This window comes from Lacerta agilis, chromosome 1 (assembly GCF_009819535.1).
Source record: "Lacerta agilis isolate rLacAgi1 chromosome 1, rLacAgi1.pri, whole genome shotgun sequence".
Lineage (NCBI taxonomy): Eukaryota > Metazoa > Chordata > Lepidosauria > Squamata > Lacertidae > Lacerta > Lacerta agilis.
The window spans coordinates 11458429-11484761 of record NC_046312.1 but is presented as its reverse complement, the minus strand read 5'-3'; the positions used below and the strand labels follow the sequence as shown (position 1 = coordinate 11484761).

The 26333-nt window shown below is 46.8% G+C and overlaps 1 protein-coding gene across 2 annotated transcripts in view; it reads left to right on the top strand.

Annotated features, from left to right (window-relative positions):
• Positions 1-26333, top strand: part of AKT1 (AKT serine/threonine kinase 1) — a 115114-nt gene that overhangs the window by 74977 nt on the left and 13804 nt on the right. For both annotated transcript variants that reach the window (XM_033138566.1, XM_033138574.1), the window contains exons 3-10: positions 4589-4717; positions 10826-10937; positions 14576-14723; positions 15637-15768; positions 15955-16020; positions 19568-19636; positions 21221-21346; positions 24404-24532. In XM_033138566.1, the coding sequence (XP_032994457.1) occupies positions 4589-4717; positions 10826-10937; positions 14576-14723; positions 15637-15768; positions 15955-16020; positions 19568-19636; positions 21221-21346; positions 24404-24532 (911 nt within the window). The remainder of the gene's footprint in view (positions 1-4588; positions 4718-10825; positions 10938-14575; positions 14724-15636; positions 15769-15954; positions 16021-19567; positions 19637-21220; positions 21347-24403; positions 24533-26333) is intronic.

Sequence of the window (26333 nt, the reverse complement as noted above, 5' to 3'; positions counted from 1 at the left end):
ACAAAAACTTGAAAAAAGAAAAGAAACAAAACAAAACAAAAGAAGCACAATACATCTTAAACAAACAAACAAACCAATAGAACAATATGTCACAAATTCACAAAAATGTTCCATCAACTTCCTTGATATGAGTTCTTTGTTTTCTTAATTACTTGCCTCTATTTTTCAATAAACTTTATCCTTATTAAATCTTATTTGACTTCATTATACCTTAATCAGTTCCGAGAGTTATTCAAACCATTCTAAAGTTTTTATGCCTGTTGTCCTTGTCCATGGAGTTTTCTTGGCAGGGATACTGGAGTGGCTTGCCAGTTCCTGCTCCAGGTGGATCATGTTTGGTCCAAACTCTCCACTATGACCTGTCCATCTTTGGTGGCCCTGCACAGCATAATTTATAGCTTCTCTTGAGTTATTCAAGCCCCTTCGCCACGACAAGGCAGTGATCCATGGAGACAGGAGTGCCTGGCATGCTCTGGTCCATGGGGTCACGAAGAGTCGGACACAACTAAACAACAACAACAACAAAAGTTTTTATACGGGGACACTGTTCTTTTAAATATTGTCTATAGATTTCCCATTCCCTTTTGAACTTTTGTGTTGAATTATCTCTGGTCTTTTCCGTCATATATGCTAGTTCCATGTATTCAAGCATTTTTACTTGCCATTCCTCTTTTGATGGAGTTTTATCTCCTTTCCACCCCCTGACAATCAGCATCCTTGCTGCCGTTGTTGCATACAAAAATATCCTTTTTTCTCCCTTGCGATACCTGGTGCCATTATGCCTAGGCTTCAGGTTTTTTTATTCAACGTTATTTTGAACAGTTTTTTTTAAAAAAATAATTCATTGTATATAAGTTCCCAAAGGCTCTTTATTTCCCAACCCCACCACATGTTGTCTTTTTGGACTCTCCACCCTACCAATTTCTGCACTTTGGGGTTTCCCCCAGACCCAACCCCTTGTGTGAGGGTGGCCCCATTAGGGACACATACTCAGATTGTGTGTTCACTATTGGTATAGGGCAGGCATAGGCAACCTTCGGCTCCAGATGTTTCGGACTACAATTCCCATCATCCCTGACCACTGGTCCTGTTAGCTAGGGATCATGGGAGTTGTAGGCCAAAACATCTGGAGAGCCGAAGGTTGCCTATGCCTGGTATAGGGGATTGTATGGAGTGTTATGGGAGGGGTAGTACCTCTGGTGGGGGACACATCATGCTCCTTCTGGAGTAGTTTCTCCACCTTTGGTCCCCACCCTGCACTCAGCTCCCACTTGCGGCTCCTAGATGTTGTCAGTGTGCGACAGAGGCCACACCTTGAGGACGTCTTCAACTGACCAACTAAGCCAAGTGAGGGTGGCTAATGTGTCTCAAACTCTTGGTGAGTTAGGGACTTCCTCTGCAAGCAAAGACAGGCTCCAGGGGATTGAACGAATGAGACCAATTAGTGGGTCCAACAGTCAAGAAGGCAAGCCAGAGCCACACTGGAGAGCCCGTGTGGTATAGTGGTTAAGATAGTGTTCTCGAAACGACTAGCATGAGTTTGGCCAAACTGCGGGAGGCAGTGAAAGATAGGCGTGCCTGGCGTGCTCTGGTCCATGGGGTCACGAAGAGTCGGACACGACTGAACAACAACTAAGATAAGAAAAGATAAGATAAGATTTCTTTATTATCATTGTATAAATGCAATGAAATTGGATGCTTTCCCATAAAAACAACACAAAAAACGACACAAAAACAATACTTGTGCAGCGGTTGATATAGCATAGAACTGAATAGTTGAAAATATTTCAATTGGTTCTCTTGAAACAGTCCTTCAGCTGGTCAATGGCACATTCATGCCAGATTTTAACGGTCCTTGTTATAGTGAGAGCCCGTTTCCTGAGGGGATGTATGCTGGAAGAAGGAACAGCGACCTATGGTCAGTCTAGTTCAGATGTGGGAGCTGTAAAGTCCTGTAACCATATTTTATATTCGAATAGACCTTTTCCAGTGAGCACAGTTTTAAGTTCAGCATGGTTGAAATCTCTGGCAATGATGTTCACAGCAGTCTTTCTGGCTGCTGATAAAGCCCGCCAGCCCCACCTTTGCTTCCTCTCTCTGTGTCGCCTTTGCCTCTTCCCTAAGCGGGTAGTGATCCATGGAGAGCTTGGTATTTTAGCTACTTCCACCATACTGTTGCCTGAGCGAAAATAACCAGCTCTTACAGCTTATTCGCACTGTAACAATTGACCCTTAGGAGTTCCTGCCGGCTGTGAATCTTGTGTGCCGCCATCTTAGATCTTAATAAGAGCGGTAGACTCGTAATCTGGTGAACCGGGTTCGCGTCTCCGCTCCTCCACATGCAGCTGCTGGGTGACTTGGGCTAGTCACACTTCTCTGAAGTCTCTCAGCCCCACTCACCTCACAGAGTGTTTGTTGTGGGGGAGGAAGGGAAAGGAGAATGTTAGCTGCTTTGAGACTCCTTCGGGTAGTGATAAAGCGGGATATCAAATCCAAACTCGATCTTCCTCCTCCTCCTCCTCCTCCTCCTCCTCCTCTTCTTCTTCACGTGTTGTAGAGGGAAATGAGGGGCAGATGGGTCTCATCAACTTGGGAAGGTTGCCCGCCTAGAAGAAGGAAAACCATGATCCTAAAGCTCTGCTGCCTGGCAGGATATCTTTGGGAGAAGAAAAGACTAAAACCCACACAAATCCAGAGTGAAGTTCCTAAGACGGTTAGTTGGCGCCTTGTACGCCTCCTTCCGGCAACTCCTGCAGCCAAGCTGGTGCCAAACGTAATGCCTTGCTTTCCTTTGGACCACATCAGCGAGGTCAAGGGGGGGGGTCTTGTTGGCTGGGCAGCCCAGGACCCTCCATACACACATACTGCCTGGGCTTGCACCCCAGGGAGGTCACTTCAGTGCTGCTAATGCAGCAGTTTGACTTTAACACACACACACCCCCAAGAGGCGCGCTCCATTGTCTCTCAAGACAGACAGATGCCAGCAACAATTGGTGTATGGGTAGAATTTCTCTTGGAATCTGGTTTCTAGTCCAGTTGTCTGGACTCCAGGGTGGTTAAATGCTTTCATTTTTAATTGCACAAAGTAAACGTTTCTTTCCATTTTTATTGAAATTGCATTAAAAAAAAAAAAAACTTAACGGCTGTTTTATTTCTTTTTTCTTTGTCCGGTGCCTCACGGCTTACAGGTGTTCTGTGCAATAACTCATGGTAGTTGTAGCTGTAGTACTTTTTTTTTTTTTTTTTTAAATTAAGCTGTTTTAAATAGAGATCTGGGTTTTGGGAAATAAGCATTGCCTATGATCAAGCACACTGAGAGTAAATATTATATTACTTTTCAGTGTTAAGAGAGGGGAACTCCATCTCTTTCAAGTCAGGCGTTGCAATTAGGGGATCAAATAAGCGACTTACTGCATTTATTATTAAGGGCTTTGATGCTGAGTGGGGGAAAGTGCGCACACAGGTTTCCTCCCTGCTCGTGAATCTCTAGAAGCTCTGAACAGTTTTAGGACAAGTTGTGATTGCTGTGATCTGTGATTTGTGATTCCCAAACTCATTTTTATTCTTATTTATTTATTACTCTGAAGTAGTAAAAAATATTTATTTTTAAGGGGAGAGGGGTGTTGAAACGGGTCTGCATTCCGAAAACTTGGGGAGTTGTCAACAAATCTTTGTTTTTCTCGGTGCTTTACAAGTCCTCCATCTCCCCATTCCCGTAATTGTTAATATAAGAAATGAAACGGGCATCAGGTTGTGCAGCTGCAGAAGAAAAGCTAACTGCAGGCGCATTTGCAACTTGCAGAAGAAGTCCATGGAAGCCTATCCCATTATAAAAACGGGTTGGCCTTTTAATGTGCCGCAACATTCCTCCTTGTGCTGTGCTGTACCTGCCTTTGTAGACTTTCTAGCAAAACGCTCTGTGACTGTGTGGAGGGAGGCCCCCTATGGGTCACACTGTGTCATTGCACACAACTGCAGGTTTCCTGTTGGCATGAGCTGAGTCACTCAGTGTGCTGGGTAGGGTTGGAGGAAATGTTTCGCCCTCGCTGCAATTCCCTGCTGCGTTCGGGAATATAGGTCTCGCCCCAAAACAACAGGATAAGTGAACTAAAGCATAATTTAACTATTAAGTTACGTGGCGTAGTCTGGGGTTCACCGTCGAGTTGGTGGTGTTTGTTTTCCTTTCTATTCTGCTTTTCAACGCAGGACAGCTGGTTTGCATCCACTGTTAGTCTCTGTGTAGGGTGGATTATTTGAAATTTCTGCATGTGGCTAACTTGTTTTCATTTCACAGGTCTGCTCAGAATTGAACTTTGGTAGGTGCAACGCACGCTGTTTACCTGCAGCAAGCGTTTTGGCTTCAGCACAGTATTTATTTATTTCATTGGGCATTTCAAATTATTTTCTCTGATTTCCATGGTTCATTTTAACCAGTTTTATCTTACGAGTCTCCATTGCAATCTCATCCTTATGCACCGCTTAAAAACTGTGGTGCCAAGTGGCGTAGAAAAGGTTGAAACGAAATGAATATACAATTACCCACATTTACCAGGCGCTGTTTTGTTTTTCTTCACATCAACCTTTCCAGGGGAGTACATTAAAACATGGAGGCCAAGGTATTTCCTGTTGAAAAATGATGGAACGTTCATTGGGTACAAGGAGCGGCCGCAAGATGTGGACCAGAGAGAATCCCCCTTAAATAACTTTTCTGTGGCCCGTGAGTATTTTCTCAACAACCATCCTTTTAGTGTCTCTTGCTTGCTTACTAAAACTTATTTGAAGCATAATTTATCTGATTCAATGGTCTCTGGTGTTTGTTGCAGACTTGGTACCATGGGCATATTTAATTTATTTAGTTATGCAGTCGTACCTTGGATCCCAAATGCCTTGTGAGTCGAACGTTTTTGGCTCCCAAACGCCACAAACTCGGGAGTGAGTGTTCCAGTTTGCAAATGTTCTTTGGAACCCGAACGTCTGACGCGGCTTCCGATTGGCTGCAGGAGCTTCCTGCAGCCAATCAGAAGCCGCGCCTTGGTTTCTGAACATTTTGGAAGTCGAACGGACTTCCGGAATGGATTCTGTTCGACTTTCGAGGTACCACTGTATTTGTCACCCCACATAATGGGACTGTGTCATCTCTCAAGTGGTGTATAAATTTTATGAATTATGATTTTTAATTTCTTATCTTAGAAAAAAACATGCACACCAATGAGCAAGGGCTTCTTTCCAGCTGACAAACCAAAAAGTTAAGAGAGACATAACAAAAACTCCTTCCAGATGACCTGTTGAAAAAGAAAATCGGATTAAAAAACCCACAAGGCCACTTACTGATCGTAGGACCAGGAATCATATGACTATCAATCTCTTCATTTTGCTGCAACAAAACCTGCCTTTTATTTCAGTCTCCTACATGGAATTCCTGGTCGCCTATAGGGCTTTTCTGGTAGCTATAGGTGACCAGGTATTTCATGCATGTGTATGAACTGGCCAGCGGTGGAGAAATGGACCGCTGTGTGCTCAGCATAGAAACCAAACAGGCTACTAGAAAAGGTTGCTGTCTTGTCCCCAGTGCTGTTTAAGATCCATATGAAGTCACTGTCCTGCTCTTGATGCAGGCCCACCCATCAGGGAAACCCAAACTGCGCCTGAAACCAGAAGCAAATGTAATTAATAAAGCAGCGTGGCTGCTAGTCCTGGGATTTCGCCCATTATTTTGTGCTTCTGAAAACAGCCTGGTATCCCAACTGCCTTCTCTGCATCACTCCTGTAACCCCCCACCCCCCAAGTCGTCTTAGAAAACCCTCTAGTGACAAACAGGAGATTGAAGGATCCTTTCTCGCTGATCTCCGTGTCATCAAAGGGGGAGCCAGTTTAACACTTCCACTGCATGAAGAGTTACTCTGTCCTCTCTCTCTCTCCCTTTCATTTTAAGTGTTTGGAGACAGAGTAAATATTTTGACATTCTAGGAAGTCGCTGGTATAATGCCTGGTGCCTCTTACCCTCACAACAACAATTTGCATATGAATGCCCGGTTGTCTGTTCACATAAGAAACACTTTGCACCGTCCAACCTACCCTTCAGAGATCCAACCAACACAAACAAGTCATAGTTTTAACATTTACACTAACTCCTTTCCATGGGGAAATGGCAGGTAGGAATAGGGGTAGGGTAGGTGGGGTTTGGGTTGGTGTTTTGTGTTTTTTTGGTTTTGTTTCTGGGTGTTTTGTTTCAGAATAGGCAATTAGGGACCAAACTGGTCCCTTAAGTAAAGTGGTGTAAGTTTGTATCTAGATGTACTGGGGGGGAAAATCACCATAATCATAATTAATTATGCATATGCCACCCTTCTGACAGGGGTGCCCCAGCCACTCTGTGCAGCTTCCAGCAAATAGGAAAAGCATAATAAAACACCAAACATTAAAAACTTCCCTAAATAGAGCTGCCTTCAGATGTCTTCTAAAAGGCAGATAGTTGTTTATTTCCTTGACATCTGATGGGAGGGTGCCACTACCGAGAAGGCCCTCTGCCTGGTTCCCTGCAGCCTCACTTCTCGCAGGGAGGGGACCGCCAGAAGGCCCTCGGCGCTGGACCTCAGTGTCTGGGCTGAACGATGGGGGGTGGAGATGCTCCTTCAGGTATACTGGGCCAAGGCTGTTTAGGGCTTTAAAGGTCAACGCGAACACTTCGAATTGCGCTTGGAAAGGTAGCACAACTGCACTGCAAAGAGCTTGCTGGGAACAAGAATCCTGGCATCAGTATGAGCCATCCTTAGTGGCTGTTGGGGTTCAGGTTACTGGAGCTGGTGCGTAGAAACCTTCCCCTTCTCGTCGTGGTCTCCCAAGCTGTAGGCTTACCTGGCAGCTGCATTTGGAAAGCTGCTAGCTATTTAAAAATTAAAAATGAAATCTCGCCATGTCTCAGAATGCCCGATGTATGATGTAGCATCATCCCAGGAACACTGGAAAGAGCCCTGCTGGATCAGGCGAAGGGCCCACCTAATCCAGCATCCTGTTCTCACTGTGGCCAACTGGATTCCAATGTGAAGCCCAGGAGAAGGTTCCTTTGGTGTCTTAATGCAGGCCTGTCCTAATTCACACTTCCAGAAACAACACAGCCATCCTCCGTAATCCCCAATGCAGTGCAAGTTTTCTTACTGCCAGTGCGCTTAAGCTGTTTAATTGGGTGGGGTGAGGCTGTAGTTCAGGAAGCGACCTTGTTAAAAAAGCACAACGAAGTAGCATAATTCCACCACCACCCTTTTTTTTTCTTTTAAAGTATCGTGCAAGTTTTCGAACGAAGCTTTCTCCCCTTCTTGATGCGTTCTGTAATGATTGAGCAGGGTAATTAGACAGCATATTGTTCACTAAACAAAACATTTCTGCGTGACATACTTGAATTATAGTGGTTATTAACTGACAAATCTCTATTATTCATCTTGCTGTGTGCTTTTAAGGACTGCTGGATCAGCAAGCTTAGCAAATATCAACGGGACAGCGCTGATTTAGAGGAAACGTGTCGATTCTAAATGGCCTCATTCCTTTCCTCGTATCGAAAAGCAATAATAGGGTGTCATACTTGAGGTCAGAATAATTTCGACTGCTGCCACGTTTTCCTCCTCCTATATTGCTTTCCACACTTTTGCCAATGCATGTTTTAGTCCAAGCTGGGATTGGCAGTGGCTGATTAATCTTGGCTTTTGTGTCTTCACTCCCCCCCCCCCCCACAGTGCCAAATAGCAGGGGGTGGGAGTGCCTAGTGTCAGGTCTCCACAGTTGCCTTCGGCAGCTCTGGTGCTCTTCAGATATTTTGGACTACAGCTCCCACCAGCTGTTCTGCCTGTGGCTGATGGGAGTTGTAGTCCAAACCAGAGTTGCCGAAGGCTGCCCTAGCAGGTGCCATCTATCTTTGCACCTGGGAAAATGGCCGCCTCGTTTCCGCATCAAGCCAAGGAAGAAAACAAAACAAACGCAAGGGATTGGTTCATGGCGGAATTCTCCCAAGCCCTGATTAGGCAGTAGTAGACTTGGGGCATTGAGAGCCCCAAGCTGGCTGTAAATGGACCAACAGTCTAGAGCAGAGGTTTTCAACCTTTTTTGAGTCCACAGCTCCCTTGACCAACTACATCCTTCCTGTGGCACCCCTGTGGGGCTCAGGAGCCCAGTTATGCCACCCCTTGCCTGCAGAGCTGGCAACCTCTCACCCCTTTTCAAACACCCTCCCTTGTGGAGTGTTCCCTCAGCCTCCTCTCCTTGAGAGTCCTCCGGGCAACTGCTGCTGCTGCCGCCCCTGGTCTCTGAGCTGCCCCCCCCCCCCCCGCCCCAAAGAGAGCTGTCTCCCAGAGGCACCATTCGCCTGTGGAGCTTATAGCCAGGGCTGCTGCAACAAATAGCTGTGCAAGCCTTTGGGAGGCAGAGATGTGAGAGGACATCAGAGGAGAGAGGGAAGGAAGGAAAGAGGGACAGAGGCCAGTGTTGCCTGCGGCACCCCTGACCATCATTCAAGGCAGCCCAGGGTGGCACGGCACTCTGGTTGAAAACCACTGGTTCAGAGTCAAGAAAACCCTGGGAGGAGATTTGTATGCACCCCTGTTGAGTGGGTGAGGTGACACCCACGACTGCAGACTTGTGATGACCAAGAAAAATAGGTGCCGGAACTCACCATGAGGTTGTTACAGTAAGTCACCGGGCAACTCAGGGCAGCCCTGAACAGATGCCGCTGCCCCTGGTTCTGGCGCAGGTCAGTTAAATGCAATGATGTTTTTTCTAGGAAAAGAACCTCCCTTATTCTCTTACAATGGCAATGGCGCCCACCTAAGAGGTGGTGGTTCCGACACGCTGGAAAAAAAGCACAGGTGATGACAGCGCCTCTGGCTCTCCCTGCATTTCCAGTTTTAACACTCCCAGATTTAGCAGAATTAGGGCATTTGTGTGCTGATCTCACTAAAGCGCGCCTTTCATTCTTCATTACTCATTTAATGCACTTTTAAAACCTAATTGCACTCCCTTTAGTAGGACGGCATGTAACCTTGGTGTGCCATGAATGAAAAACTAGATGATCTTGCCATTAAAAAAAAAACCCACCCACCCACACACGGAAAGTACTCGTGGAGAAGCTTCCCAATTTCAGCAGCAAATGAGGCATAAACTATACGGTCCAAAATGCAGCATCTAAAGGAGGATAAAGGGTGTGTGTGTGTGGAGAAAACTCAGCCAATGGCAATAAATATTTAATCTAGCTGTAAGTGTGCAAATTAAAAGCTTTCAGTTTAAAAGCAGGCATGCTCTTTAAGTTGCCACACTAATAGAACCATCCTTGGCCAGAGTGCGCCCATGGCACATATCCAAAGAGCTGGTGTTTTGCAAGTTGAGTGAGTTATATTCTCTTGAAAGCGGATTTGAAGACGAAGAAAAAGAGTTTGGATTTGATATCTCACTTTATCACTACCCGAAGGAGTCTCAAAGCAGCTAACATTCTCCTTTCCCTTCCTCCCCCACAACAAACACTCTGTGACGTGAGTGAGGCTGAGAGACTTCAGAGAAGTGTGATTAGCCCAAGGTCACCCAGCAGCTGCATGTGGAGGAGCGGGGAATCGAACCCGGTTCACCAGATTACCAGTCTACCACTCTCAACCACTACACCACACTGGCTCTTTTTGAATTTGTGTTCATATCTTCATTAATACTCTGAGGTTTCAAGCGCCCTGTGTAAGCAAGGGTGCTTTGCTGGAGCAAAAGTCAATTCAGTGCGTGGTATTAAAATGCAATGGGGGTGGTGGAAATTGTTTAGTTTAAAAAAACAAACAAACAAAAAAACCCAAATCTCTTGTTGGCTGCCGGTGACATAAACACAATGCACAACTTGGAGATCTCACACTTTTTTTTAAAAAAATCACCACACATTGTAAGAAAGAGGGTGGGGAACTTTGGAAATGTTTTAAAACTGCTTTTGGGGGCCGCTCTCTCACAAAGTAGGGTACAAGAAAAAGAAATGGCACAAAAGACAGTATAGATCAATGGGAGGGGGGGTCAACCCGAGGGCCATGTTCCCTGCTGGGCAGCCTTCCGAAGGCCACATGCCAAGGGTATGTTTGAAAGTGCCTGGGCAGTGCCTGGCCGAAATGTCAGACGGCAGATGGGTGGCTTTGAAAAAAGTGTCCATTGGAGGTAGACATTTTTAACAGCCGATATTTTACTATGTTTTTATATGTGCTAGAAGCTGCCCAGAGTGGCTGGGGAAACCCAGCCAGATGTGCAGGGTATAAGTGAACAACATAACTTTTTGTATCCCTGCCTCTTGGCGGGTGGACCCAGGATAAATTGTGCCAGCTCATTTTATACAAGTCGCAGAATCCAGTTTTTCTTGGTGCAGAATTTCAGTTTTGTGAGCACAGAATTCTTTTTTTGTGGTGGCTGTGGGGTGTGTGTGTGTGTGTGTGTGTTGAGGTTAAAGCATGGCACGGGTACAGGTGTCAGATCTTCGCAGAAATCTGGGGCAGTTTCTCAGCGCCGTGCTAAACTTCTGTCTTGCGGATTGCGGAAAACGCACAGTGCCAGCCGAGCTTTGTTTCGTGCCCCCATGTCATAATCTTTGGCCGGGCAGAATTTCCAGCGGCTGTATTCTGCGCTATCAAGAGTCTTGAAGGCGTCCCATCCACCCGCCTGTTCTGTTTGCTCGGCTCAGCCGGCGGTTGCCCCTCTCCCAAAGAGCTACTTGCGGAGATTTCCACGCCTGATGAATCGCAACAGTTTGTTAGATAAGAATAAAGACAAATGATTATTTAAACCTGCTTACATACCATGACTTCCCTCCCTCGATCTGTGCTAGAGTGCCAGTTGATGAAGACGGAGAGACCCAAACCAAACACATTCATCATCCGGTGCCTGCAGTGGACTACAGTAATTGAAAGAACGTTTCATGTGGAGACTCCGGAGGAGCGGTATGTCTCGTTCAGACTTAAATACAAAGGCAGCTTGCAAAAAAGCAGATGTAAAAGTTCAGCGTTATTAAGAGCGCCCCTTCTTCTCCAGAGCTTTGCTTTGTTTATTACGAGCTCTGGTGCTGTGGGTTTTAAGAGTCTCATTTCCCACTTGGGTGGGGGTGGATGAGAGGTTCTTGCAGAAGGAACTGATTGTGGGGTGGGGGTGTACATACATGCACACAAATTTGGAGAGGAACTGGGGAGGGAGTCCAGAAATGCTCTCCCCTCCAGGCCATCTGTTTGGCTCCCTCGGAAGGTGGTGGACTCTCCTTCCTTAGACATTTTTAAACAGAGGTTGGATGGCCACCCGTCATGGGTACTTGAGTTACTTATTATTATTACTACTATATATTAAATTTTTAAACCGCCCTATACTCGTAGATCTTGGGACGGTTCACAACGTTAACACTTCAATATTAAAAGCACAGGATACATGATAAAATTAAGAACAGAAGCAAACCAATAACGCCCTCTTCCACAACACATTTAAAAGGGCATCAGACGTCCATGAGCCAAGGGACCCCTGACCATTAGGTCCAGTCCTGTCCAACTCTGGGGTTGCGGCGCTCATCTCGCTTTGTTGGCCGAGGGAGCCGGTGTACAGCTTCCGGGTCATGTGGCCAGCATGACTAAGCCGCTTCTGGTGAACCAGAGCAGCGCACAGAAACGCCGCTTACCTTCCCGCTGGAGCGGTACCTATTTATCTACTTGCACTGGTGTGCTTTCGAACTGCTAGGTTGGCAGGAGCAGGGATCGAGCAATGGGAGCTCACCCCGTCTTGGGGATTCGAACCACCGACCTTCTGATCGGCAAGCCCTAGGCTCTGTGCCCACAGCGCCACCCGTGCCAAAGGCCTGGTTAAAGAGGAACGTTTTCACCTGGCACCTAAAGGTATAGAATGAAGGCACCACCTGAGCCTTCCTGGGGAGAGCATTCCACAAACGGGGAGCCATAGATGATATCCCTGCATTGGGGGAGGGGTTTGGACTAGATAACCCACAGGGACCCCTTCTAATTCTTCAGTTCTCGGATTCTTTCAGGTGATGGGGGGATGGGAGCACTTCTTCAGATTCTCCCCATCTGTACCTCTGCAGAGGTTTGAAGGAGAAATGTGCAGGGAGGAGAGCAAGATGTATTTCATTACATTTCATTTCTAGTTTATTTTACAACACATGCACACACAATTATCAAACTAAACATAAAAATAATAATGCCCAATCGAACAAAACACAAACAAACAGCAACAGAACAAAAAACCAAAAAGATACAAATAAAACATAATAATGTACGGAAACTTACACAAAACAACTCGACCACGAAATATATATACCAGTACCATACAGGTGAAACTCGGAAAATTAGAACATCGTGGAAAAGTCCATTTATGTAAGCAATTGTTTTCATTAGCTACTGGAGTTTAATATATGAGATAGACTCATGACATGCAAAGCAAGATGTGTCAAGCCTTTGCTTGTTATAATTGTGATGATTATGGCATACGGCTGATGAAAACCCCAAAGTTGAGATTGTTAATTTGGGTTTCTCATCAGCTGTACGCCATAATCATCACAATTATAACAAATAAAGGCTTGACATATCTCGCTTTGCATGTCATGAGTCTATCTCATATATTAGTTTCACCTTTTAAGTTGAACTACTGAAAGAAACGAACCTTTCCACGATATTCTAATTTTTCGAGTTTAACATTCAACTCTCCTTTTCTTCCAATTGACTTTCTTCATCCTCAACACGGTTCTCTTTTCAATTTTTGGTAAACTGTCTCCTTTTTAGTTTTTTTATTATTATCCCTTATACTTTCTGTTTTTAACTTAAGTGCCATAAATTATTTCAAAGCCTTGAGTGAGGGGTGTTCCCAATACCCATTGTTCGATAGGTGGGTGGGAGAGCCTGTGTGGCGTAGTGGTTAGAATGTCGGGCTGTGACTTGGGAGAGCAGGGTTCAAATCCCCTCTCAGCCATGAAACTCAGTGGCTGACCTTGGGCCAGTCGCCCTCTCTTCACCTAACCTCTACCTCACAGGGTTGTTGCGAGGATGAAATTGGAAGGGGGAGAACCATGCACACCACTTTGAGATCCTTGGAACGAGAAAGGTGGTGTATAAATGTAATAAATAAATGAATAGCCAGGAACTTTTAAGTTCCATCCTTAGCTGCCTCATTCCTGACATCATGTCAGCAGTGGCGGAGGAAGGGGAGTGCGGTGGAGTGCCATTGTGGCTGCCCTCGTGCTGTGCGCCAGCCCCGCCCACGCCTGCTCTCCGCCCCCTGGTTCCGGAGCATGAAGCTCCGACACTGCATGTCAGGAATGGGGGTGTCAGGAGGTTGCCCTCGCCGGAAGCCAGGGCTTTATCAGTTTCGCGAACCCCCGTCTCCGATTCTGAGTTCTTCATCTTCGTCCAGTGGGAGGAGTAGTAATTCCTCTAGTGGGGAGGGGGAGATGGAGACAGGAAGTGGGAGCCGGGGCTGTGACAGGGGAAGAGCGCCTTCGCACCAAGCAGAAACGGGAGGTGAAGCACCCCTTCCGTCTCCCCTTTTGCACAGGGGGGAAAGACGTAGAGGGGGGAGGCGGGGGTTCCGCATTCCGCGCCTTTTATGCTGGGCAAGGAACTGGAAGGGGTCATTCCCGGACTCTCCAGAAGGATGAGCTGGACGTTCTTTCTTTAGCTGCACTGTAAATACTCTTGAGAGTCCCATGGACTGCAAGAAGTTCAAACCTATCCATTCTTAAAGAAATCAGCCCTGAGTGCTCACTAGAAGGACAGATCCTGAAGTTGAGGCTCCAGTACTTTGGCCACCTCATGAGAAGAGAAGACTCCCTTAGAAAAGACCCTGATGTTGGGAAAGATGGAGGGCACAAGGAGAAGGGGACGGCAGAGGATGAGATGGTTGGACAGTGTTCTCGAAGCTACTAACATGAGTTTGGCCAAACTGCGTGAGGCAGTGAAGGATAGGCGTGCCTGGCGTGCTCTGGTCCATGGGGTCACGAAGAGTCGGACACAACTGAACGACTGAACAACAACAAAATATCTGCACAATAAAGGAACTTAGTTTCCAGAAGTTTGTGTCAGCCTGCTTACTCATGAGCAGCCACTAAACCACCTTACAGGGGGCATGAAAACTGCCTCACGAGCCAACTAGGGAGAACTGGGGGACCCCAGTGTAGATCTAAGCCAGGTGTGGGAACCTTTGCCCCCCCCCCCAGATGTTGCCAAACTGCGGCTTCATGAGTTTGTGTTTATGCCAGCATTCCATTTCTTTTCCAAAATACCTGGAACCCACCTGTGTTTTAGCAGCTTTTTAAGCAATGATGGGTTATGCTTGTGGTAGGCAGGAATCTCAATCGTGACTGCTTAGAATCATAGAGTTGGAAGAGACCACAAGGGCCATCCAGTCCAGCCCCCTGCCAAGCAGGAAACACCATCAAAGCATTCCTGACAGATGGCTGTCAAGCCTCTGCTTAAAGACCTCCAAAGAAGGAGACTCCACCACACTCCTTGGTAGCAAATTCCACTGCCGAACAGCTCTCACTGTCAGGAAGTTCTTCCTAATGTTTAGGTGTTAATGCTTGTTTGTTTAGGGATGAATGGACAAAAGCCATCCAAACCGTAGCAGACAGCCTTAAGAAACAAGAAGAGGAAATAATGGATTTTCGATCCGGTTCGCCCAGCGATAATTCAGGTGCCGAAGAAATGGAAATTTCTATGACAAAGCCAAAACACAAAGTAGTAAGTATTGGGGTTGAGGTGGGTTTTCTCGCCCAAGCATTAATATTCCCTGTGGCCTGTGTTGCTACAGAGCCTAGAGGTAGCCGACCTGGTGTGCCCTCCAAATGTTGCTGGGCTCCCAACTCTCATCATCCCTGGGTAGCATGGCCTAGTGGTCAGGGAACAACTGAAGAAAAGGCCCATTCTCTTGTGGAGGGGGCACAGGTCGGTTCACATGAGAAGGCAGCCCTTGAGGTATTGCAATCCTGAGGTGTTTAGGGCTTTTTATAGGTCAAAACCAGCACTTTGAATTGGGCCTGGAAACTAGTCGGCAGCCAGCATAGTCAGGCCAGGATTGGTGTAATATACTCAAACCTTCTTGCCCTGATGAGCAACCTGGCTGCTGAATTTTTTTACAGACATCTGTGTGTTTGTGTGTGTGAGTGAACAATTTTCAGAGGCAGCGCCACACACAGCGCCGTAATCATTCATAGTTAAGACGCATTTTTATTCCGAGGCATCACATGTTTAAACAAAATCGCATATATTGGGAGCACTATTGGAAAAAACCTGCAAGCACCTTCTAAACCTCTGGGAAACCCTTGATGAACCCTTTAAAAAAAACCAGCAGCACTCCTGGGATTGCGCTAGCAAAGGCTTGTGGGATTGTCAGACGCTTTTTTTCCATGCCATTTTTGTCGTTTTCACACTCTTTGGGGGGGCCGTTTTTTGCCCCTTCAAGTGCCGCTTCTAGGTATGCGCGCATGCTCGGTCGCGAGTGGCTCGAATCCGCGTAAACAGGGAGTTGCCTGTATATACATATATAAATAAATTAAGGATTCCTCAATGCTGTCATTCATTATGCTTTGTTCAAATATTTCGGGGCGTTGGCCTGTAAGGCCTCTTAACCACCTTTGAAACGTGTCTTCAACAGACTATGACTGAATTCGAGTACCTTAAGCTTCTGGGGAAAGGTACCTTTGGGAAAGTGATCCTGGTAAAAGAAAAAGCAACCGGGCGATATTACGCCATGAAAATTCTGAAGAAGGAAGTCATTGTCGCAAAGGTAGGACGTTACAGCTTTGCTGGAATGAAGCGCCTTTTTAAAAAAAGAAAAAGTTTAGATTAATTTTGTAAGATTTTGGGGGAGGCCTAACAGTAATGACAACAACAGGTTTCATCTATATATCCGTCAAAGTAATATCAGTCCAATAGCTGTTGTTCATTCACGACTTACTGGGTTGTTCTTCAGGATGAAGTGGCTCATACGCTGACAGAAAACCGTGTTTTGCAGAACTCTAGACATCCTTTTTTAACGGTATGTGTTCTCTCTTAAGGGCTGTCCATAATCTGTGAGATGGGTGTGCATGCGTGCCTTGGTCGTTTTAATTAATAGGAACCTTGGAGCCATATGTTTTTTTTCCAAATCGGAGAGTGGTAGATTTAAGTACTTGATGGCATGCCAACCATTTCCCCATTGATTGTAATGGGATTCTGAACTACTTTGCGCATAGCACAGCTGCATGGATATTTCCCTCTACTAAACACCGAAATGTGAAGGGGAAGATGCCTTAAACACACAGGCCTCGTTCAGGCAACCAAATCTTGGCGTAGGAATCTTGAGTTATTATCTTGCCTTCCCCAGCACCATTCAGCCCCTTGTTCTTCCCTTTGTAGCAAGAACAGGCGAACCATGAAGCCTTCTATTAACCACGGTTTCCAGTTTCATCTGAAATGGGAAACGATGGATGATTGCTCCAGAATAAGTCAGGATATTGCCGACTTCAGATTGCAGCTAAATATTCCAGCTTGTTTCAGACTCGTTTACTGTAGTTTCCCAGTTTGTACGAAACAGGGAAGTAGAGCTAAAGTCGGATTTCCTGGCTTGCTCATGCCTACTTTCATGACGGCACTAAATGGGTTGCACGCCTGGCCGAAAAACTTGTTTATATCTCAGTTTACTAAGCCAAGATACGATCTTCCAAAAATGGCCATGACGGTCCTGTTGGTTACAGCCAACCAACACTTTCACCACTCTTGTTTATTTTTAAGAGTGTGTGCCTGCCTGTTGTACTTCACATGCACACGGTAGAACAGTGGCTCCTAATCCCCCCCCCCCATTGACCGCTTGAGAATTGCGATCTTACCTTGGTTGGACCACTTAATGTTTTTTTCTGCCTGCTGTGACAGCCTGTTATGGTGCATTGTGCTAGACGCTGCATGATTTTTAATTCTCATTCTATTGCTCCTTTATTGTGTGTGTGTGTGTGTGTGTGTTATACAGAAATCACAATGTGAAGCTAGCCTGTGTCTCAACATCGCTCCATCCTTATTTCAGACTTTGTGATATATCAGTATATTGTGGTGTTTAGCTGGTGATATATCGCAATGTTGAAAACCAGATATCGCCCATCCCTACTTCCCACAGGAGTCTGGTTGGGCCAGTGTAAGACCAGGATGCTGGCCTGATCCAACAGGGCGCCACTTACCTACTTAGCAAAACCCTCTCTCTCTCTCTCTGCCACCCCTTTCCCCCTTGATGTTCCTCCTCCTTGCCACACGCATGAAGCTAAGGCAAGTGCCACGTGAAATGCGCTAAGATCCACGTGTGACCCACCACAAAGTGACTGAACTAGCAGAACTCAGGGCCAGCGATAGATACAGATGATAGGTAGGTAGGTAGGTAGGTAGGTAGGTAGGTAGGTAGATGGATGGATAGATAGATAGATAGATAGATAGATAGATAGATAGATAGATAGATAGATAGATAGATATATTTAAGTCTTGTTACATATCCTAAAAAAATGGTGCCTGTAAAACCCGTTATTATTTATGGAGATGTTTATTTTTATCTCAAGCCAAAGCAGTGACTCCCTCTCTGGCTCTGAAACCCCAGCTGTAACTTCTGGGCTGCAGCCCAAGCAAAACAAAATGGAGTGCACGTCAAACCAAGCTGGCGGTTCTCATGATGTAGGAATGTGTGTGACGTGAAGGAAGGGCACCAGCCCTTGTGAGTGGAGTGGGGGGGGGAGGACAAACGAGGGGGGGGGAGATGCCCCCTTCCCCAAATCCCTCTTTCACCTTCCAAGTTGAGAGCGGATTTATGTGGATGGAATGCCTCAGCTGGGCAGCTGCCATCCATGGAACTGCAGCAAAGAGCTGGATAATGAGAATAATTTCCGGATAAGAGGGGCGAATTTCACAGTGTGTCGCAAAGGATCTAGCCTCCCGCGTTGACCAAGTGTTGCCACACGTCATAGGATTGTCCGTGGAAAGACCCCCGTTTCTCAGGCTGAACTGTACGCACTTCGTCCCTCGGCTCAATCTGGGTCCTTCATCCCCTTAAGTCGCAGGCCATTCAGATTTGAAATAGCCCTAAGTCAGTTTTAAATATCCTTAAGGTAAGAGGCAAAGTGGTCCAACACCACTCCCAGCCTCCTAAGACACTGGGCATTGGAAATCTCTGTCCTGGCCGTTTAGGCTGAACATACCAACCTTCCTCACTGTGGGCTGTGGCCGTTACATGTCTCGGCCCATTCTGGGTCCTAACTCCTGTTCTCTGGAGGTGAAACCTAACAAATCTGAACCTTGGAAGATTCAGGACAGGCGAAAGGAAGCAGTTGTTCACAGGGCGCATAGTGCGGAACTGTGGAACTCCCACAAGATGTTTGCAGCGGCCACCATCTTGTACGGCTTCGAAAGAGGATTGGATAAGTGAATGGAGGATAAGGCTGTCCATGGCTGCTAGCCATGATGACTTATGTTCTACAATTGCGGGTTGGGAAGGGAGGCTCGATGTTGCTGCCCATCAACAATTAGGCAGTGACCACAAGCCTGCTGGGTTTAGTTCCCCAGAAATGTGGCCTACCAGGATTGAGGGAACCCAGGCTCTGCTCTTCTAGCCAGATCCATTTCCTCAGTGTGGTGCAGTGGTTAAGAGAGGTGGACTCGTAATCTGGTGAACCGGGTTCGTATCTCCGCTCCTCAAAGAGTGTTAGCCGCTTTGAGACTCCTTCGGGTAGTGATAAAGCGGGATATCAAATCCAAACTCTTCTTCTTCACACCTCTGCTATAGCAGATCCAGCCAGCTGCATCTCAGGCTTTGCCGCCTTCCCATGCAGCTTCTGGATCAGGAATTGGGTGTCAGTATTCCTCTGTAGATGAAACCCAATATCTTTTTGAAGCTTGAGTTAGGAGTTAAGGGTAGGGGATGAGATGAGGTGTCCCAAGATGATTTCATGACTTTAATTATTTTATCGCCTTTGTTTCCCTCCCTCTCCCGAGGGAGCACAGAGCAGCTTATAACGTAAGGTGATATAAATACATAGAATCACAGAATTGCAGAGTGGGAAGTCATCTAGTCCAACCCTTGTAACACAGCCAAGTCTGGAACAGCACAGTTCACCTAAATGTGGCCTGATTTCAGCTGGTGGGCGTGGAGTTCCATAAATGTGGGGCCACCACCAAGAATGCCCTGTCTTGCGGTACTATCCATATCACACCTCCCACTGATGGAAACAGGGTGTGGATTATCCTCAAAAGGCTGATTCTAGGTTGCAACGTGTGTGTGTGTGTGTGTGTGTGTGTGTGTGTGTGTCTGTCTTTCAGTCACTTGGTGTCCAAGCCAAATCGACAACAGATTAAATCAGTACAAGTCAATGTGGGTGGGACAGAGTGTTTTAAAACCACTGTGATAAAAGATTGGTCTTGGCTTCACCTTAATACCCCAACCATAGTGTGGAAATGATAGCAGCTAAAAAAAACCTGTGCTAGTAACTTGCTCTGCTACATCAATTTGGAAGCTGTTCAAGAACTGCATGTGAAATAAAACCACATTTTGCTCACATGTGATTCCCTTTTTGTAGGCTTTGAAGTATTCCTTCCAGACGCACGACCGCTTGTGCTTTGTTATGGAGTACGCTAACGGAGGGGAGGTAAGGATCGCGTTCACCTCGGTCGAATGTTAATGGTGTGTACTCTGAGGGCCACATTCCAGAGGGAAAAGGAAGGCGATTAATAGAAATGACTTCACTGGGCTGCATTTCAGCTGCAGACGAGTCCCTGGGTTCTGCACTCCCACAAACCTCTCCATTCTCCACCCAGACATTATAGCATTACAGTAATGAACTGCAGCCAGGGGGAAGTGCTGAAAGTGGGCGCGAAGCAAGGTTGTTGAGGGTTGTGGACACCTTTGGAGAGACACCTTTGGCCTTGAGTCTGACATTCGGTGCGTTGAGAATCTTCAAAGTTCATCACAGCAACCTTCTAAGAGCTTCCTAAGGACACGGCATATCTCAGTGGTAGAGGGCACGGTTGGCATCTAGAGGTTCTCAGAACCAGTCCTAGCATTAATAATTTCATGAATCTCAGGCCGTGGGGTAGGTAGGGGAAGACCTGAGCTGCAGAAGGGCTGCTAATCCCCTAGAATGGACAGTGCTGGTTAGGTGGACTGATAGCCTGACTCTGTATTAAGTGACTTAGTACAGTATTAGGAGTATAGCATCTAGATCAAGGGAAGTAATAGTACCACTGTATTCTGCTCTGGTCAGACCTCACCTGGAATACTGTGTCCAGTTCTGGGCACCACAGTTCAAGAAGGATACTGACAAGCTGGAACGTGTCCAGAGGAGGGCAACCAAAATGGTCAAAGGCCTGGAAACGATGCCTTATGAGGAACGGCTTAGGGAGCTGGGTATGTTTAGCTTGCAGAAGAGAAGGTTAAGGGGTGAAATGATAGCCATGTTCAAATATATAAAAGGATGTCATATAGAGGAGGGAGAAAGGTTGTTTTCTGCTGCTCCAGAGAAGCGGACACGGGCAATGGATTCAAACTACAAGAAAGAAGATTCCACCTAAATATTAGGAAGAACTTCCTGACAGTAAGAGCTGTTTGACAGTGGAATTTGCTGCCAAGGAGTGTGGTGGAGTCTCCTTCTTTGGAGGTCTTTAAGCGGAGGCTTGACAGCCATCTGTCAGGAATGCTTTGATGGTGTTTCCTGCTTGGCAGGGGGTTGGACTGGATGGCCCTTGTGGTCTCTTCCAACTCTATGATTCTATGACTTCAGGTGAGGGAAGGGGTATGTAGCTCAGGAATCACAAAGGTTGTAGTCCATGCCAGGAAGGAAGTCCTATTGACCTCTGAATGGGATGGGGAAGTGGCTGTTGGTTCCCACTGGGCCTCTTCCTTGCTCCCCAGTGCTGTGAAAGCAGCATAGAGACCGAAGCTTTCCTGGCTTGCCAAAGTGGATACAGATGGTCCTCTCAGTCTAAATCAAAATGGCCTGGTGGGCCAAATTAGTTGACCTGGAGGAATACCAGTGAGACTATTTGCCTGCCTAGTCCAGTATTTCCTTTCCACCTTACCTGCTGCCAGACCTTCCTAATGAAGAGATGTCAGGGATCAAACCTGCATCCAAACCACGTACTCCGGCACTGAGCCGTGGCCCCTCCCCAATTACAGGTCTCCAGTAAACGCTGTGGTGTGCCAGTGTAGGCTAACAAGTGCTTTTCCCTCCCAGCTGTTCTTCCATCTATCGAGAGAGCGTGTCTTTTCTGAAGACCGGGCCCGGTTCTATGGGGCTGAGATTGTATCTGCTCTAGACTACCTGCACTTGGAGAAGAACGTGGTTTATAGAGATTTAAAGGTAGGTATGCAGAAGCCGGTGAGTTTGGGAGGCCAGCCTTTTTCTCGTTTTATCTCAAGAAAAGGGCGTTTCTGGAGCAGATTCGTGGTGCTAAATCTCATTTGGAGTTTTGGGGGTATATCCGTTTCAAACTTTGTCTTGCTTAGGGGTGCCATATTTCAAGAAGTGAAAACCCGGACACAAAAATCGAAGGCAGCATTCGGCCCTCAGGGGTGTGAGGTCCCCCAGCCTCTTATTCAGCACTATTTTTCTAGAAAAAGAGGTGCTGGAACTCACCATGAATGCCACCCTTGTTCTCTTAGAATGGCAGTGGCGCCCACTGGAGAGGTGGCAGAACTGAGTCCCTGCTGGGGGGGGGGGGAGAGACACATTTTCTAGATAGCACGTAGTGGTGCTGTTAAACAAAATCAGAACACGCATATGCAGCAGCTCAGCAGTAAAAACCCACCCAGCAACACAATTCAGTGGTGAAATCCAATCCAGCGTGCCAGTGGGTTGATTGCTCTTTTCCCTCACCCCTCCAGATGTTGGGGATATACTTGTTCTGTTCTTTTCTTCACCTTGCCTCTAGTCAAGCAGCAGCTTTTAAAATTTACTCCTCGAATTAACATATGCAAATGAGCAGCAGCCCTGTAAATTCTCTGCATGGGCAGAGTCACCCGCTGTAGCAAACAGGAAGAGGCTAGGTGGCCGAGACGTTTTAGAATCCTGCCGTTTTTCATTCAGGCAATTCGCCAATTAAATATTTTTTTAGTTGTTTAATCGCCTGCCTCTCTCTTTAACTGATTTAAAGATCAGCGATATTTAAATAGGGGCGCCTTTCCATGCATTTGAAGGAAAGGTGTTGTAATAGCTTAACAGGTTTTTTTTTAATATATTCAGTAGCAGAAGGCAATGTTTTTTTCCTTTTCACTTTGTATTACAGTAACCCACCAGTTTCAAAGTTGGGCTCAGAATAAAATTAACTGGTGTGCTCTTAAAGCTCCTGGATGAGCCCGTGGTAGCTTGCTCCACACTCCTGTGTTTAAAAGCTTGAGGCCCTTATTTTGTTATCAGGTGCTCTGCAGCATGTTAAAACAGACACATGGATTAGAGGTGAGGATGGGTCATAAATCAGTGGCCGAGCACCTGCTTGGCATGCAGAAGGCAGCAAGTTCAGCCCCTGGCATCTCCACTTAGAAACGCCAGGTAGTAGGTGATGATGGGGAGCTCCTTTGCCCGAGACCCTGGGGAGCCACTGCCAGTCAGAGTAGGCAGTTCTGAGCTAGATGGAGAAACAGGGCTGCGTGGCAAAATGGTTGTTAGTCATTCATGCTTGCGCCGAATCAGTGCACTTAATTGCCCTTGGCGAACATTGGCAGCTTCAGGTTGGATTTTTTAAAGTACTTAACCGAAGCACCGCTGCTCTTGACAGTCCTGAATAAGATGTGCTAATTCGGGGCATGAGTATAGATATATATATATTGCCTACTTAAATAAATAAATAAATTAAAAGGGTCCCTCTCTTCTCTTCCCCACCCTCCCAGCTGCCTTCCTTTTCTGTGTGTGTGTTTGTTTCCCACCTGGTAACGCTGTGCAGTTTTTTTTTCCTGGAAGACAAGACAGCACCTGAGTTATTCATGCATTGCCATTGGTGGCTGCCATGGATACTGTTCGCCAGCTTTGGAAATAAGCGCTGGAGAGGAGGCAGTCACACCCACCCACCTGCCCCCTGCTCTGCTTGCCCGGCTGCTGTCCTCTCCACTTTTCCTTCTCTGTACCCCTTCCATCTAACCACTCTCAGGTGCTGGGACTGCCAAGGAGGATGGAGCTGTACAAGCAGCCCCTGTGGCAGTTCCCCTGGTTTAACGCACAACATTGTGTCTCTGCCAGCTGCACAGGAACAAACAGAGCTCAGTGGTGAAGCTTGTTGCTTTGCATACAGAGAAACCCCAGCTCCTGTCCTGCAGGCGGAATGACCAAGAAGCAGGAAGAAGCACCCATAGCTCAGTGGCAGGACATCTGTTCTGCATGCAGAAGGTTCCAGGCCCAGGACCCACCCACCCCAGGCATCGGATGCGCTCCAGTCCTTCTTTAGGGCTTTGTGTTGGGGCATCTGGTTTGCCACTGTGGAATGGATGAGCCTGTGGCCTGATCGGTGTGTCTTTGTGTGTGATTATTCTCACTTCTCCCGTGCTGTTTTCCTGTGGATAATCCCCTCTCCCTTCCAATCACTGGCGTTCTCCCCATTACAGAAAACAAATATGTCACATATATTTTTCCAGTGGGGCAAAGAGCAGTTTTGGAGACCGATCTATGTTGAGGAAAGGATGCAGGGCCGAAACATTAGTCCTTCCCCTCTGTCTGCTTTAGTCCTAAAGTAAGCTGGTTAGCTCTGTGTCTGCTTTTTGCAGAGATTCAGAGAGATGAGAGGTCTCCTGAAGGATTTCCTTCACCTGTCAAGTTTGTCCCTAAAAGTGAAGCTAGGGAGCTCCTGGTCCAGACTGGCTCACCCACAGGTTTCAGCTGACCTCCCCCATGCCACCACTATTCTCTCAGCCTTGGGCTCCCAGCTGTATACAATAATGAGGAATTTTACGGGCTACCTGACAAGGCTGTTACATGGATTTTCTCAATAATGTGTTGTGCACCACACTGAACACTCAAAAATAACTTCAGAAATCCTTATTACTATTACTATTATTATTATTATTATTATTAGCTTAAAAGCCTATTCAGCTCAGTTCAAAGGGAGCCATAACAGGTGCCCAGGTCTGCTTGTTTTCTTTCTTTCTCCCTCCCCATCCCTTTTTCCTTTTGTGCCGTGTCTTTTTGATTGTAATCCTGTGGGCAGGAGTTACCTTGTTGTGTAAGCCGTTTTGTGAGCCTTTTCAGCTGAAGTGCAGGGTGAACATGCTTTAAATAAATAAACAACAATGGGAAGGCAGTGAGAAGGGAGAAACTTCTTTTTTTAAAAAAAATGGGCAATTTTGGTAAAAAATGAAGTTTTTGCACTGATTGTCCAAATTATTGACTTGTTCCCCACCCCCCACCCCTGTATTTGATTTTTCATTTAAGTTGGAAAACTTGATGCTGGATAAAGACGGGCACATAAAAATAACGGACTTTGGGCTGTGCAAAGAAGGGATCAAAGATGGAGCAACGATGAAGACTTTCTGTGGCACCCCGGAATACCTTGCACCAGAGGTACTCTGCATGCAGCCCTTGATTGTATCATCACAAGCAACGCTTCCTGTAACAGAAGATAGAGCCGTTCATAAGGCATCATGGGGGGGGGGCTCCTCGTTTGTGGAATGCTCTCCCCAGGGAGGCTCTCCTGGTGCCTATCTTTGGGCAACAGGCTAAAGCATTCCTCTTCTCCCAGGTCTTTGGCTAATTAAACAATCTATGGCCTTTTAAACTGGGGGGTGGGTGGGGGTGGTATTGTTTTTGTTTGGTATTACGATACGTATTTTTGTGGTTTTGTATTGTAAATTGCCCTGTGTGCTTCCAGAGAGCCAGTGTGGTGTAGTGGTTAAGAGTGGTAGACTTGTAATCTGGTGAACTGGGTTCGCTTCCCCTCTCCTCCACATGCAGCTGCTGGGTGACCTTGGGCTAGTCACACTTCTCTGAAGTCTCTCAGCCCCACTCACCTCACAGAGTGTTTGTTGTGGGGGAGGAAGGGAAAGGAGAATGTTAGCCGCTTTGAGACTCCTTCGGGTAGTGATAAAGCGGGATATCAAATCCAAACTCTTCTTCTCTTCTTCTTCTTCTTCTGTGATCTTCGGATGAAGGGCTGTATAGCAATGTAAATGAAGAAGAAGAAGGAGGAGGAGGAGGAGACTGTTGGCCAATGATAGCAAACCACTTGCTGAAGCACACCCCCCCCCCCATTTTAGCAGGCCATTCACCTGTCAATCATGGGGCGTCATAATGATCCTGATAAGGTTCTGGCCCTTGAAGCCAAAAATGTTCCCCACGCCTGCCATAACCCAACACCCTGACCGCTGCACTGGTTCTCTTAACCTGTAACGAGGGTGGAATCGCAACATGGGGATGTTGAAACAATGACTGAGATGTATGGGAAGTGCCTTGAGCTACCCCGAGAGTTCAAGGATTGTTGCTGCTTCCCGTCTCGGACACGGTCCTTCTCCTCCGGTTTGCATGTGCGTCAGGTTCTGCGCGGTCCTTTTTGCCACCCAGTGGGGTGGTTTAACATTCGAGCAATCCGGATTGCGCCCGTGCGCGAGCGAGTTCCCTGCGTCCGTGAATCCGCTCGCCCTTTCTTAAAAGAGAAAAGGAGCAGCGCTGCTGGCATCCCTGTCATCTGTTTGTAATCGGAACCCGGCCTCGGAGCCTGTTTGTACAGTTGCCGCATAGTTGTTTTAGGGTCACGCTGGAATTTGGGACATAGATGGCAGCGGCCGGCTTTGATGTGCCTGGTGCGTCGGTCGCCGAGGTGTTTACAGCTGTTGTGCCTTCTCTTGTAAATTCCACCCGTGCAGCTGTTCAGAGCTGTTGGCTCCCAACCTGACTAGCTACTTATTTTAAGTGAAATGACCTTTTTTATCCTCTGGCCTTCTGCTCAACCCCACCTACTAGGTATTATAAATCATGGATGGAAAATAATTCCTTAAATACGAATAGAAATATGTTGTTTTTGATGGTGGGGGCATCTGTCTTGTCTCCGGAGACAATGGAGGAGTGAGCCTTTTGGGGGTGAAGTCAAACCATTATGGGGTTGCAGCGCCTTGTGTTGCTGTAGAGACCGCTATGGGAGAGACACGTTTCTGTGGGGCAGATGAGGGTGTCTGGGGAACAGCCCCACAACGCTTCAGAGGTGCCAGAACTCAGTTCCGGTGAGTTCCAGCTGGAAGAAAAAAGCCCTGGTCTCAGGAGACATTGCAGCAGTACACCTTTGTGGGTGAAGTCAAACTGTTGGACAGTTGCAATGCCTGCTGTGGCAGTAGAGGCCGATAGGGGGGAGACATGTTTTGTTGCAGCTGGG